Source organism: Pithys albifrons, chromosome 26 (genome assembly GCF_047495875.1).
Source record: "Pithys albifrons albifrons isolate INPA30051 chromosome 26, PitAlb_v1, whole genome shotgun sequence".
NCBI classification, from domain to species: Eukaryota; Metazoa; Chordata; class Aves; order Passeriformes; family Thamnophilidae; genus Pithys; species Pithys albifrons.
The window spans coordinates 7,034,104-7,049,315 of record NC_092483.1 but is presented as its reverse complement, the minus strand read 5'-3'; the positions used below and the strand labels follow the sequence as shown (position 1 = coordinate 7,049,315).

The window sequence follows — 15,212 nt, the reverse complement described above, 5'->3', positions numbered from 1 at the left end:
TTCCTTTCCCCTCTCTTTTCCTCCCTTTCCCTGGTGTTAGGAGGGAGGCTTTTCTCTCTGTGCTTGGGGGGGGTGGCAGTTGCTTATCTCAAACCAAGACAACCACACGTCCCAAAACCTGAAGATTATATATGCTCAGGTTCAGGTGAGAATGCCCAGTACCTCCACCAGGGTGAGGAGTTTCACAATGGGTGACTTAACTGTGTGACATGGGATATTTTTTGAATTGTTGATGGTCTAGGTCATTGCAGCTGCCTATTATGCCAGTCCATTATGGCCCATTAGCAGAGATGAGCCCTCAGGATGGGTGTGAAAGTGCCAATGCCTCCCTGAAGGGGAGTTATCACAGCTGAGTCAATGGTGTGAAGACAGAAACACTCCCCTGTCTCACAGGGTTCTTTAACACTCAGCTCGTAGCCTGAGGGGTCAGGTGTGCCCTGGGCAGCTGCTGCAAATGATCCATTATTAACAGTCCAACAGAAATGACATAGAGGCTGTAGAATACACAGTTTTGGTTATACCCACATAGTGATAAACTAGGACAGAAAAATATAAAGCTATTCAAAAGTGTCCAAAGGAGGGCTACAAAGATGGTGAAAGGCCTAGAGGGGAAGCCATATGAGGAGCGGCTGAGGTCACTTGGTTTATTCAGCCTGGAGAAGAGGAGACTGAGGGGAAACCTCCTTGCAGTCTACAACTTCCTCATGAGGCGAAACAAAGGGGCAGGCACCAATCTCTTCTCTCTGGTGACCAGTGAGAGGACCCGAGGGAATGGCAAGCAACTGTGTCAAGGGAAGTGTCGGTTGTACATTAGGAAAAGGTTCTTCACCCAGAGGGTCTTGAGCACTGGAACAGGCTCCCCAGGAAAGTGGTCACAGTACCAAGCCTGCCAGAGTTCAAGAAGTGTTTGGACAATGCTCTCTGACACATGGTATGATTCTTGGGATTGTCCTGTGCAGGGCCAGGAATTGGACTTCAATGATCCTGATGGGTCCCTTCCAACTCATGATACTCTGTGATTCTGAGAATCATTTTTGGAGTAGAAATTTTCAAAATACTGGTATTTTCATGTGAAGTGCCATTGGTAGTTACCAGAGAACACTGACATGGCAAATTAGTCATTTGTTAGTCTTCTGATTAAGTTTTTATCAAAACTGATGAAATTTTAAATAATGAATACATGAACAGTTTTGACAAATTTTCTTCTGCATTTCTTTCTTTGTATTTGACCATAGGTGTACAGAAGAGAGGTGGAAGAGAATGGAATAGTTTTAGATCCTTTGAAAGCAACGCATGCTGTTAAAGGGGTAACAGGGCATGAAGTTTGCCACTACTTCTGGAATGTCGATGTTCGTAATGACTGGGAAAGTAAGGAATCAGTTCTTAAGCTTTGCATGTTTATCTGCAAGAATACAGTTTATAACATTGACCTAATATCTGTGCTTGTTTACTGATACATTTTTATTTCCGTTCCCCTTCAGCAACAATTGAAAATTTCCATGTTGTGGAAAATTTAGCTGATAATGCCATCATCATTTACCAGATGCATAAGGTAATAACACTTCACCTGTATACACACTTTAGTAAGACAGTCTGAGGCATATGTGTTCTAATCTATTCTGAAATACTTTAACATCTTAACAACTTAAAATATTATCCAGCACAACAGTTCAGAACAAGTTCTCTATTAAACTGCAACTCTGTAAATTTTTCAAACTTGATAGCACAATTGGTTGTCTATATATCTGATAGAGCTTGTAATAACAAATGAGGACTGTTTTTAATCACTTAGATATTACTGGCAGCAAGGCAAGGATCATCTCAAGAAAACTGAAGCAATAAATTGACATTGACTACAAGGAAGAAACCCATACCCCTGTATTATACGTTTTGTTCCAATAATGCAAGCTATTGTTGACCTTGATTAGTTGACATCTGCATTTGCATTATGAGATGTCCTGGTACAACATTTGTTCTTTTAACTTAATTCTGGTTTTTCACCTCAACCAGCTCTGATGTAGCTTTACCAAAATGTTCATTTGACTTATAACCAAATAACTGTAACCTAACAGGTTCTAAAATATTGGGAATGAAGTGTACGCATTCATTTTTAATCTTGCATGATTCCAAGTATTAGTATACTCAAATATTAAAACTTTTTTTTTTACTGGTAATGTGGTTGCCTTAAAACTGCTGTAACAGCAGACTCTGATTTTTGAATAGGGCAGTTGTATGAACTGTATAGTCCCAGAATGTTGTGTGATAGTAAAAGCTAGACTTGTTTCCCCTATAGAGTGTTAGGAAAATGGCTTCTGTACAGTTTATTTTATCACACTTTCCTTCTGGAACTTTCTCTTAGATAATACCAATTTATCATATCTGTCTCACTAAATTAGTAACTTCTTGAAATAATATTTGTTATAAATATTTTTTACACTCTCTCTCACAATATTTATGGAGGCATAAATAACTGTAGATGCATCTATTTATACTTAATCACTACTTCAGTTTGCAGTTTACAAGTATTAATTAAAATGTAAACCTGAGATTGAGAGAACAGGAGGCGAAGTGCCTCTTCCTGGTTGTCCACTGAAAAAGTCATTGCAACATGGTCCCTGCCTTTAAAAGGCCTCAAACTTTTGCCTTAAGTTTTTAAAATGAAGCATAGCCATGTAACCTGATACACATCTGTACAACAGCTGTGTTCTGTTTCAGTTGTGAAAATTGCATGAAATTACTAATTTGAATAAACTTTTTACTTAAATGACATGACTGACCCATTTTGCCTTGTTTGCTTTTTTCCTTTATATAAGGATAGTAAGTCATCATCATCACCATGGCTAGGCTTCGCGAATGAAGATTTGAGAAGGGCACTACCCACGCTTGCTACAAGCGTGCTGGTGGCTAAAAAGGCCGATACGGGATAGGCAGGTCCGGTCACAAAAGGCACAGCAGAACGTCTCTTTCGGTGATATTGGCAAGGAGCAGTTCTTTCTGCGTTGTCTTTTCTCCTCAAGACTGATTCTGCATGCAGTCTCAAAGGAAGCAGCAGCGTTGTGAATGGTGTGTCTCCATGAATCCCGATTGGAGGCCAGAGTGGACCATTGGTGGCAGTCAATATGGCCAAGGCTGAGGTGTTGTTTCAGGGAGTCCTTGTATCTCTTCTTCAGGGCTCCTCTCTTGCAGCAGCCGGTGGCGAGTTCACCATAGAGCACAATCTTTGGAAGGCAGTGATCCTCCATCCTGGAGACGTGCCCTGCCCAGCGCAGCTGTGTTCTCATCAGCATGGCCTCGATACTGCTGACCCCTGCCTGTTCAAGAACAGACACATTGGTCACGTAATCAGCCCAGTGGATGTTTAGGATTGAACGGAGGCAGTGCTGATAGAAGCGTTCGAGAAGCCGCAGGTGGTAGCAATAGATGACCAATGATTCAGATCCATATAAAAAAGTAGACAGTACAATGGCTCTGTAGACACTGATCTTTGTACTTTTCTTCAGGTGTTTATTGGACCACACTCTTTTATGGAGTTTTCCAAAGGCTCTGTATGGCTTTGCTAGCCTGTTGTCTATCTCTTTGTCAATTTTACCGTCTGAGGAAATGATACTTCCCAGACAGGTGAACTGCTGGACTGACTTAAGCTCTGAATTGCCTATGGTGATGTGAGGATGATGGAAGACCTCTTGAGGTGCAGGTTGGTAGAGCACTTCTGTCTTCTTCAAGCTGACTTCCAGCCCAAAAAGCTCAGCAGCCTCTGCAAAGCAGGATGTTAAGTGCTGAAGAGCTGCTTCTGTGTGAGCAACGAGGGTGGCATCATCACAAAAAGCAGCTCGCGGACAAGGTGATTCAGGGTCTTGGTGTGGGCCTACAGTCGCCTTAGGTTGAATAGGCTTCCATTGGTACCATATCGGATGTAGATGCCGTTTTCTTCATCGAGGTCTGCTGTGGCTCTTTGGAGCATCATGCTGAAGAAGATTGTGAATAGAGTTGGTGCAAGAACACAACCTTGTTTCACACCATCGTTTATTGGAAAGGGCTCAGAGAGTGCATCGCCATATCAGACTTGTCGACGCTGATCCTCATGTAGCAGGAGGATAATTTTGAGGAACTTGAGGGGACATCCTAAATGTTCCAAGATCTGCCACAGGCCTTTTCTGCTCACAGTGTCAAAAGCCTGGGTGAGGTCAACGAAGGTTAGATAGAGACCTTTGTTTTGTTCCCTGCACTTCTCTTGCAGTTGTCCGAGAACAAACACCATGTCTGTGGTGCTCCTATTGGCTCTGAAATCACACTTTCAGGTAGAAGTTCTTCTGCAATAGTGGGTACTAACCTGTTCAGAAGTATTCTTGCAAGGATTTTACCAGCAATGGAGAGCAAAGTAATACCTCGGGAATTTGAGCAGTCCGATTTTTCTCCTTTCTTCTTGTACAGGGTGATGATGACTGCGTGTGCTGGTTTAAAGGCGAACCAGCAGAGGAAATGAACTCACCATGAGAGAGAGATTATAAGTCAGACCTAAAATTTAATAATAATATTACAATAAAAACACTGACACAAAAGGGAAATTGCTTTCAACTCACAAAAACCCAGCAGTATAACCCAGTGTCCTGGGGCACAAACCCAAGGGGGTTTGTTTACCCTTGTGCTGAGACCCCTGTGGCTCCCCCAAGTCCAGAGCAAAAGGAAATGAAAAACCTGTTGGTGCAGGCGAGGGCTGTGGTCTGGGCGAGAGCAGTGATCTCCTCCTGTCAAGGTCCTGCTGCTGCTCTGGATCCGACGAGAAGTTACCAAAGTCTTCTTACCCAGCACTTATGTACCCTCAGGGAGCACCCAGTCCCTCCCCCTGGGCGGGGACTCACACAATGGGTGATTAACTCTGGGAGCCAGGGGGTATTGAACTGTTGATGACCCATTAGCAGCTACTCCCCCTCAGGCTGAGTGTGAAGGTGATAATGACTTCCTGGGCAGCTGCTGCTAATGGCCCATTGTCCTTGGGGAATGAATAGAGGGGGTAGAATACACAGCTTTGATCACCCCCACACAGTGTCAACTGGTCCCTCCTGCTCAACTAGGACACTGCATCATGGAGATCTGATGGTAGTTCCTCTCGTTCCCAGCAACGCACAACAAGCTCGTGGAATTTGCCATGGAGTGCTTGACCTCCATGCTTCCAGAGTTCAGGTGGAATTCCAACAACCCCAGCTGCCTTGCCAGTTTTCACCTGTTGTATGCCCTTGAGTATCTCTCCCATAGTAGGGGCTGCATTTAATTCATTTTTCACGGGTTGTTGTGTAATGTGCTGAATTGCTGAGCCTTGGACTACACGGTTAGCACTGAAGAGAGTCTGAAGATGCTCAGACCATCGGTTCAGGATGGAGGTTTTATCTCTGAGAAGCATTTGACCATCTGCATTAAGTAGGGGGCTTTCAACCTGGTGTGTAGGTCCGTACACTGCTTTCAGATCCTCATGGAATCCTCTTTGGTCACTCAAATCTGCGCAGAGTTGAGTCTTTTCTGCTAGGTCGAGCTACCATTTGTTCTGGATGTCTCGAAGTCTCTGTTGGAGCTTACTGCATGCAAGACGAAAGGCGGCTTTTCTTACATGGCAAGATGACTGAGCAAGGTGTGCTTGGTGAGCAGTTCTCTTCTTCAACAATTCCTGGATCTCTTGATTGTTTTCATCAAACCAGTCTTTGTTTTTCTTGGAGGAGAACCCTAAGGACTCTTCAGAGGACTGCAGGATGCAATTTTTAATATGTTGCCAAAGTGCTTCAGGAGAGGGATCTATGGGATTATCTTTAAGTCTAGTTTGAAGGTTTACCTGGAAGCTGTCTCTCACTGTAGCTGTTTCAAGATTGCTGACTTGAAGCCTCCTCCTTGGAATGCCATCTCTCTTAGGTTTGGGCTTGAAGTGGAGGTTAAGTTTGCAACGCACAAGGCGGTGGTCTGTTTGACATTCTGCACTCGGCATCACTCGGGTATGACGGACATCGCTGACATTTCTCTGTTGTACCAAGACATAGTCAATGAGGTGCCAGTGCTTGGATCGAGGATGCATCCAGGTTGTCTTCAGGCTGTCTTTCTGTTGAAAGATAGTGTTGGTAATGGTGAGCTGCTGTTCTGCACAAAACTCTAGCAGGAGACATCCATTGTCGTTGCAGTTTCCAACACCATGCTTGCCCTGGACTCCTTTCCAGGCTTCAGAATTCTTACCTACTCTGGCGTTGAAGTCACCAAGGATTATGATCTTATCATCTACAGGAACATTTTGAGTGAGTTGGGGCAGGTCGGTGTAGAATTTGTCTTTTTCCCCTGGGTCAGCGTTGAGAGTTTGGGCATATACGCTAAAAAGAACAACATGTTGCTTGTTGTGTAGAGGGAGGCGTAAGGACATAATGCGATCGGAATGACCTGTCGGCAGATTTTCAAGTTTTCTAGGCAATGGAGTTTTTAATCATGAAGCCAACTCCTGAAAGGTGTCTTTCGGTTTTGGGGTTTGCCTGACCAGTAGTGTGTAGCCAGCACCATGTTCTTTAAGGCTGCCTTCCACATGAAGACGAACTTCACTGAGAGCAGCAATGTCAATGTTGAGCCATGACAGTTCGTGGGCAATTAGAGCAGAACGACGCTCAGGACGTCCACTATCCCCAGTATCAAGCATGGTTCTGATGTTCCAACATGCAAGTGTTAGTTTGAGCACGCCTTTGAAGGCAGGTGTATGCCTTTGAAATCTCTTTGTTTTTGTTTGACCGCATGGAAGATGCCGGTTGGCCGTGGTTATCCAACTGGGTGTGGAGATGAGCTTTGGTTAGGTCACCTTTTCTAGGCCCCTCTCCATGTGGAGCAAGCAGTGCTGTCCCTAGAAAAGGTTGCTTGGTCATTCAGGATGCTGCCTCAAGAGACTGTCATCTCCGGGGTCAGGTCTCGAATGACCAGTATCCTGAACCGCCTGCATGCAGGGTTGGGTCTGCGGCTTCCAGCTGCTTCCCATCGCCTGCCGTTTTCGACCCTCGCCTGTCGCTACAGGGCTTTGCAATGTGGGTGAACCCTTCACGCCTGAGCAATGGATTTTTTAGGTGAGGCACAGCATGCGCAGAACTGGCCTCACCCTTTACTCCTAAGGTTCATCTGCCATGGCCTAGCGAGCTTGGACGGTGACAGTGAATACCTCAGGACGTAGGTTTTGTTAGAGTATCCTTCTCTTATCTGGATGGCCTTACAGGGCTAAGCGAGCTCCATCAGCCTGGGTTTGGGGTTGGGGTTGGAGTTGTCCTTCTCCTGGGATGGTTGCCAGACGGCTAGCGAGCCCATCCTGCCCGTGGACACACTTTTTCTGACCCTTCAGCTGAGACCTGTCTGTCATGGGAGACCCTACTGGCGGCACAAACCACCACCAGCATAGCTCTCAACCTCATGAGTGCACACAAGCTTCTCCCCCGCGACAAGGGGGTGTCCCCAGAGAAGTAAGGATAGTAAGTACTTAATTTACAAAACTGGCAAAGCTTATATTCAGGTGTTTCTTTGCAGAGAGTGTGGCCGGCTTCTCAAAGGGATGTGCTGTATTTGTCTGCCATCAGAAAGATACCAGCATTCAGTGAAAATGATCTTGAAACGTGGATTGTTTGCAATTTCTCTGTGGAACATGACAGTGCTCCTGTAAGTATTATTCTGTCATGTTCTGCTTTAACGATGCCATTTTTCTATTATGTGGTATGATGCTCTTGCAATACTGGGAGGGAGGGGAGAGATAGGGGGAGATATGCAAAAATACAGTTTGTGTATATGAGACGATACAATCACCTCATGAAGGCATTTTGAGCCAAAAACGTTCTTACCATATCTCAACAGTTGGCAGATCTAAGGTGTTGCAGAAAAATGGAAGCAAAATTTCTGATGAAAACATTTTAAAGAATTGAGGTTCCTTCATATAGAATCAAATAAATAACTCTTCAGTATTGTCAGACATAGGGGTAGGCTTGTATAACTCTAGATATGGTATCTGTTAAACCACAAGCTTGCAGAGTTCTGCCTTGGTTCTGTCAGGCAGTAGCAATGATTGTTTTCTTTGTAGTATTTCTGTGCTGATTACTGCCATCGCCTGCTTACAAGGGAAAAGTTACTGATATTTGTAAATGCTAATGCATTATTCTGTAGATGCTTCCTTCTTGTTACAATAATTGAAATAATTCACCGTGTTAAGGAAACAAACTCGAGATTAAGGCATTTCAGTTTAACCCTTTCCCTATTAACATGTACCTTTCATTTCATTCACATTCATGTCACATCCATGTACTGCTAGAATGCAAACTCCCAGAAACATAACTTTTGGAGTGTCTTAGACTTTATACTAAATTAAAATGTTAGCAGTCAAGTATGCTGAAATACACCTAGTTTGAAGCTTACAAATGTCTTTTTTTTTTTCACAGCTGAACAATCGCTGTGTCCGTGCCAAAATAAATATTGCTATGATTTGTCAGACTTTAGTAAGCCCACCAGAAGGGAACAAGGAAATAAGCAGGGACAATATCCTATGCAAGATTACATATGTAGCTAATGGTAAGTCTAAAATTTTTCAGTACGACATTAATGATATATGCTAATTCTGTGGAACTGAAAACTGGAAAAAGAAGTTGATGCAGTTTTCTGTTAAATTTATATATAGGATCACACTTCTGATCTTCATGGTCAAAAGGACTTGAATTAACGTGCTACATCAATCAGTGAATGGGATCTTTCATTGTGTGACATTTTGGGAGCAATAAATTAAAGTAATGTGCAGCTCAGTTCTAAGTACAGAACCTCGGGGTGGAGGGGAGTGAGCCAAAGAAATGTCTGCAACTGGCATGACGTCATAAGCTTTTAGTTTTAGTAATAATCTGTGGGATTTATTCATGTATTGCTGTCAATTTTTTTCCACAGTTCATGTTTGTGAAAGGATGTTTGCAAGCTGTATAATTTAGTGTACATATTTTCATTTTTTTAACTGACAGAATCTTTCACTGCAAAGTTAGCAAAACCAAACTGTGTTGTTACTGTGCCCAGTATTTAGCAGTGTATTACAGTAATGGAACCTCATACCTCATCTCCTCTGCTGCAGCTGCAAAACAACCTTGAGTATCTCACCTGCTTATTATTTTTGACCACCTATTACATAGCTTACTAAATAATCACAGGGGGTGGTCCTGTGGTGTAATGGAGAGCACTCCGGACTCCGAATCCCAAGGTCCTGAGTTCGAGTCTCAGTGGGGACTGTCCCCTGTCAGTTAAATGCCTCCCTGACATACGATCCCGTCAGATCTCGGATGCTAAGCAGGGTCAGCCCCAATTAGTACCGGGGGCTGTAGACAGTCCCGAGGACTTCACTGTCACTGTCCAAGCTTGCTTGGCCGTGGCAAATGGACCCTTAGGATTTAAACGGTGGGACCAGTTCCGCACACGCTGTGCCTCACCTAAAAACTCCACTGCGCAGGCTGGAAGGGCACACCCACGTGGGGAGAGCCCTTCCCAAATCTTCATTCGTGAAGTTTGGCCATACATACAAAGAATCACAGTCTGAAAATTGGGTTCAGTAAATCTTTGTCATATAGGAGTGATACAACTTGTATTAAATCCTGTACAAAAAATACTGTATGATGTTAAACTCTGGAGTAAGCTCCTTTGTTTCCTGTTTAGAAGTTTCACAATTATTTAAAAAATATATTTTCATTGCCAAATTCTGAACTGTGATTATATGGGAACTGGCATCTTTTTCACCAAAGAACTTGACCTGTCTTCTCCAGGGAAATCCCCTTGTTGCGGGGGAGAAGCTTGTGTGACCTCATGAGGTTGAGAGCTATGCTGGCGGTGGTATGTGCCTCCAGTAGGGTCTCCCATGACAGACAGGTCTCAGCTGAAGGGTCAGACAAAGAGAGTCCACGGGCAGGATGGGCTCGCCAGCCCTCTGGCAACCATCCTAGGAGAAGGACAACTCTAACTCCAAACCCGGACAGATGGAGCTCGCTTAGCCCTGTAAGGCCATCCATCTAAGAGAAGGATACTCTAACCAAACCTACGTCCTGAGGTATTCGCTATCACCGTCCAAGCTCGCTAGGCCGTGGCAGATGAACCTTAGGAGTAAAGGGTGGGGCCAGTTCCACACACGCTGAGCCTCACCTAAAAAATCCATTGCTCAGGCGTGAAGGGTTCACCCACATTGCAAAGCCCTGTAGCAACAGGCAAGAGTCGAAATGGCAGGAGATAGGAAGTGCTGCAAGCCGCAGACCCAACCCTGCATGCAGGCGGTTCAGGACATTGGTCGCTTGAGACTGACCCCGGAGATGACAGTCTTGTGAGGCAGCATCCTGAATGACCAAGCAGCCTTTTTTAAGGAGAGCACTGCTTGCTCCACATGGAGAGGGGCCTAGAAAAGGTGACCTAACCAAAGCTCATCTCCACACCTAGTTGGATAATCGTGGCCAACCGGCATCTTCTGATGCGGTAAAAAATAAAGTCTAAGAGATTTCAAATGCATACACCTGCCTCCAAAGGTGTGTTCAAATTGACGCTCGCATGTTGGAACATGAGAACCATGCTTGATACTGGGGATAGTGGACGTCCTGAGCGTCGTTCTGCTCTAATTGCCCACGAACTGTCACGACTCAACATTGACATTGCTGCTCTCAGTGAAGTTTGTCTTCATGAGGAAGGCAGCCTTAAAGAACATGGTGCTGGCTACACACTCTAATGGTCAGGCAAACCCAAAACCGAAAGACACCTTTCAGGAGTTGGCTTCATGATTAAAAATTCCATTGCCTCCAAACTTGAAAATCTGCCGACAGGTCATTCCGATCGCATTATGTCCTTACACCAACCACTACACAACAAGCAACATGTTGTTCTTTTTAGCGTATATGCCCCAACTTTCCAAGCTGACCCAGCGGAAAAAGACAAATTCTACACTGACCTGCACCGTCTCACCCAAAATGTTCCTGCACATGATAAGATCATAATCCTTGGTGATTTCAATGCCAGAGTAGGTAAGAACTCTGAAGCCTGGAAAGGAGTACTGGGCAAGCATGGCGTTGGAAACTGCAATGACAACGGACACCTCCTGCTAGAGTTTTGTGCGGAACAGCAGCTCACCATTACCAACACTATCTTTCAACAGAAAGACAGCCTGAAGACAACCTGGATGCATCCTCGATCCAAGCACTGGCACCTCATTGACTGTGTCTTAGTGCAACAGAGAAATGTTGGTGATGTCCGTCATACCCGAGTGATGCCTAGTGCAGAATGTCAAACAGACCACCGCCTTGTGTGTTGTAAACTTAACCTCCACTTCAAGCCCAAACCTAAGAGAGATGGCATTCCAAGGAGGAGGCTCCAAGTCAGCAATCTTGAAACAGCTACAGTGAGAGACAGCTTCCAGGTAAACCTTCAAACTAGACTTAAAGATAATCCCATAGATCCCTCTCCTGAAGCACTTTGGCAACATATTAAAAATTGCATCCTGCAGTCCTCTGAAGAGTCCTTAGGGTTCTCCTACAAGAAAACCAAAGACTGGATTGATGAAAGAAATCAAGAGATCCAGGAATAGTTGAAGAAGAGAACTGCTCACCAAGCACACCTTGCTCAGTCATCTTGCCATGTAAGAAAAGCCGCCTTTCGTCTTGCATGCAGTAAGCTCCAACAGAAACTTTGAGACATCCAGAACAAATGGTGGCTCAACCTAGCAGAAAAGACTCAACTCTGCACAGATTTGGGTGACCAAAGAGGATTCCATGAGGCCCTGAAAGCAGTGTACGGACCCACACACCAGGTTCAAAGCCCCCTACTCCGCACAGATGGCCAAATGCTTCTAACAGATAAAACCTCCACTCTGAACCAATGGTCTCAACATTTTCAGACTCTCTTCAGTGCCAACCATGTAGTCCAAGGCTCAGCAATTCAGCACATTACACAATAACTGGTGAAAAATGAATTGGATGCGGCCCCCACTATGGCCATACAGCAGGTGAAAACTGGCAAGGCAGCTGGGGTTGATGGAATTTCACCCAAAATCTGGAAGCATGGATGTCAAGGACTCCATGCTAAATTTCATGAGCTTGTTGTGCGTTGTTGGGAACAAGGCGAGGTACCATCAGATCTCTGTGACACAATCATCATCAACCTGTTCAAGAAGAAAGGAGAAAAATTGGACTGCTTAAATTACCGAGGTATTACTTTGCTCTCCATTGCTGGTAAAATCCTTGCAAGAATACTTCTGAACAGGTTAGTACCCACTATTGCAGAAGAACTTCTACCTGAAAGCCAGTGTGGTTTCAGAGCCAATAGGAGTACCACAGACATGGTGTTTGTTCTCAGACAACTGCAGGAGAAGTGTAGGGAACAGAACAAAGGACTCTATCTAACATTCGTTGACCTCACCCAAGCTTTTGACACTGAGCAGAAAAGGCCTGTGGCAGATCTTGGAACATTTAGGATGTCCCCCCAAGTTCCTCAAAATTATCATCCTGCTACATGAGGATCAGCGTAGACAAGTCCGATATGGCGATGCACTCTCTGAACCCTTTCCAATAAACGATGGTGTGAAACAAGGTTGTGTTCTTGCACCAACTCTATTCACAATCTTCTTCAGCACGATGCTCCAAAGAGCCACAGCAGACCTCAATGAAGAAAACGGCATCTACATCCGATATCCTACCGATGGAAGCCTATTCAACCTAAGGTTACTGAAGGTCCACACCACGCCTAAATCACCTTGTCCGCGAGCTGCTTTTTGCTGATGGTGCCGCCCTTGTTGCTCACACAGAAGCAGCTCTTCAGCACTTAACATCCTGCTTTGCAGAGGCTGCTGAGCTTTTTGGGCTGGAAGTCAGCCTGAAGAAGACGGAAGTTCTCTACCAACCTGCACCTCAAGAGGTCTTCCATCATCCTCACATCACCCTTGGTGAATCAGAGCTTAATTCAGTCCAGCAGTTCACCTGTCTGGGAAGTATCATTTCCTCAGATGGTAAGATTGACAAAGAGATAGACAACAGGCTAGCAAAGCCATACAGAGCCTTCGGAAAACTCCATAAAAGAGTCTGGTCCCATAAACACCTGAAGAAAATTACAAAGATCAGTGTGTACAGAGCCATTGTACTGTCTACTTTTTTATATGAGTCTCAGTCATGGGTCATCTACCGCCACCACCTGCGGCTCCTCGAGTGCTTCCATCAGCGCTGCCTCTGTTCAATCCTAAACATCCACTAGACTGATTAAATGAATAATGTGTCTGTTCTTGAACAGGCAGGGGTTTACCAGTATTGAGGCCATGCTGATGAGAATGCAGCTGCGCTGGGCAGGGCACGTCTCCAGGATGGAGGATTACCGCCTCCCGAAGATTGTGCTCTATGGTGAACTCGCCACCGGCTGCCGCAAGAGAGAAGCCCCAAAGAGGAGATACGAGGACTCCCTGAAAAAATACATCTGCCTTGGCCATATTGACTACCACCAATGGTCCACTCTGGCCTCCAATCGGGATTCATGGAGACACACCTTTCACAACATTGCTGCTTTCTTTGAGAACGCATGCAGAGTCAGTCTCGAGGAGAAAAGACAATGTAGAAAGAACCATTCCTCGCCAGTATCGCCAAAGGAGACGTTCCACTGTTGTTACAGTAAAATCAAAAGTGAGCAATTCAGATCTATAGAAAAACCCTGTGAGACTTAGCTATCAGCCAGAAGCAGCAAGGAGCTCAGCTGCTGCTGGCTGGTAGGGAGGTGGTTTACTCCCCAAGAATTCGCATAGTAGGAATTCACAGGACTCTGCAGGGGCACGAAAACAGCCAGGATGAAATAATATAAACATGGGACTTGTGAGAGATAGGCTTTAACCAATTGAAGTATCTGGCGTGGTGGTGTGTTAACTCTTTTAGCCAATAAGCTGTAGTCCTAACCCTATATAAACTGTGTGCTTTGTGTAAGAAAATGTCTTCACTATAAACTTCATAAACTTGTTTGTCCTTTCTCTCCGCCGAAAATTGTTTACTTTATTCCACTGTGCCTTTTGTGACCAGACTTGCCTATCCCGCATCTGCCTTTTTAGCCACCAGCACGCTTGCAGCAAGCGTGCGTAGTGCCCTTCCCAAATCTTTGTTCGCAAAGCCTAGCCATGATGATGATGACTTGACCTGTAAATTTAAGTATATTTTATAATCAGTTCAAATTTTGCTTGAAGTCCTTAGTAATTTGTAAGACATTGACTATGTAGCAATTCTGTAGGCAAATGCAGCAATTCTTGAAAAGTTAAGGCTTGATTTCTATTTTCTTTGAAATGAGAAGTAGCTTGAGTCTTTCTTTTGTTTTTTGGAAGTACTTAAAGAATACAATCTTTCATTTGGGCATTCCCAAAAGATAACATCACATTTAATGTTTTCTAAATAGTAGCATCATAAAACTGGACTGGAGTATTAAGAGTAGAAAGTGCTGCAATACAAGCTGCAAGGGTATAAATTCTGCTGAATATTCTTTCATGTTACTTCAGAAAGAATTGCAGGAATACAAACTTAAGTTTTCTTTTTTAGCTTTCGTCAGATTTGTTGTTTTTCAATGTCTGGCTTCTTGTCTACCTGTAGTGAACCCAGGAGGATGGGCACCAGCATCAGTGTTACGGGCAGTGGCAAAACGAGAATATCCAAAATTCTTAAAGCGTTTCACATCATATGTGCAAGAGAAAACAGCAGGAAAGCCTATTTTATTCTAATATTAGCAGGTACACATTATTTTTTTTAATTCTTGATTTACTGTTGCAAATATTTAAGGTCAAACAGAAGTAGGCAATCTAGAAATGTCTTTCTAGCATGAATGTCTTTCAGGCAGAAAGGGACCTGGGGGTACTAATTGACAGGAAGCTCAACATGAGCCAACAGTGTGCCCAGGTGGCCAAGAAGGCCAATGGCATCCTGTCCTGGATCAAAAATAGCATGGCCAGCAGGCCCAGCAAAGTGATCCTTCCCCTGTACTCTGCGTTGGTGAGGCCACACCTTGAGTATTGTGTTCAGTTCTGGGCCCCTCAGTTCAGGAAAGATATTGAGATGCTGGAGCAGGTCCAGAGAAGAGCAACAAGGCTGGTGAAGGGACTGGAGCACAAGTCCTATAGGGAGAGGCTGAGGGAGCTGGGGTTATTTAGTCTGGAGAAGAGGAGGCTTAGAAGTGACCTCATCACTGTCTATAACTACCTGAAGGGAAGT

At 44.5% G+C, this 15,212-nt stretch overlaps 1 protein-coding gene across 8 annotated transcripts in view; it reads left to right on the top strand.

Moving 5' to 3' along the window:
* Positions 1-15,212, top strand: part of LOC139683015 (ceramide transfer protein-like) — a 165,632-nt gene that overhangs the window by 143,271 nt on the left and 7,149 nt on the right. For 6 of the 8 annotated variants that reach the window (XM_071577721.1, XM_071577720.1, XM_071577717.1 and 3 more), the window contains 5 exons: positions 1,236-1,368; positions 1,482-1,552; positions 7,528-7,656; positions 8,427-8,556; positions 14,598-14,734. In XM_071577721.1, the coding sequence (XP_071433822.1) occupies positions 1,236-1,368; positions 1,482-1,552; positions 7,528-7,656; positions 8,427-8,556; positions 14,598-14,725 (591 nt within the window). In that variant the 3' untranslated portion in view covers positions 14,726-14,734. Of the gene's footprint in view, positions 1-1,235; positions 1,369-1,481; positions 1,553-1,792; positions 3,115-7,527; positions 7,657-8,426; positions 8,557-14,597; positions 14,735-15,212 lie in introns of those variants that run through there. The other 2 variants (XM_071577718.1, XM_071577722.1) reach the window with 2 other exon arrangements.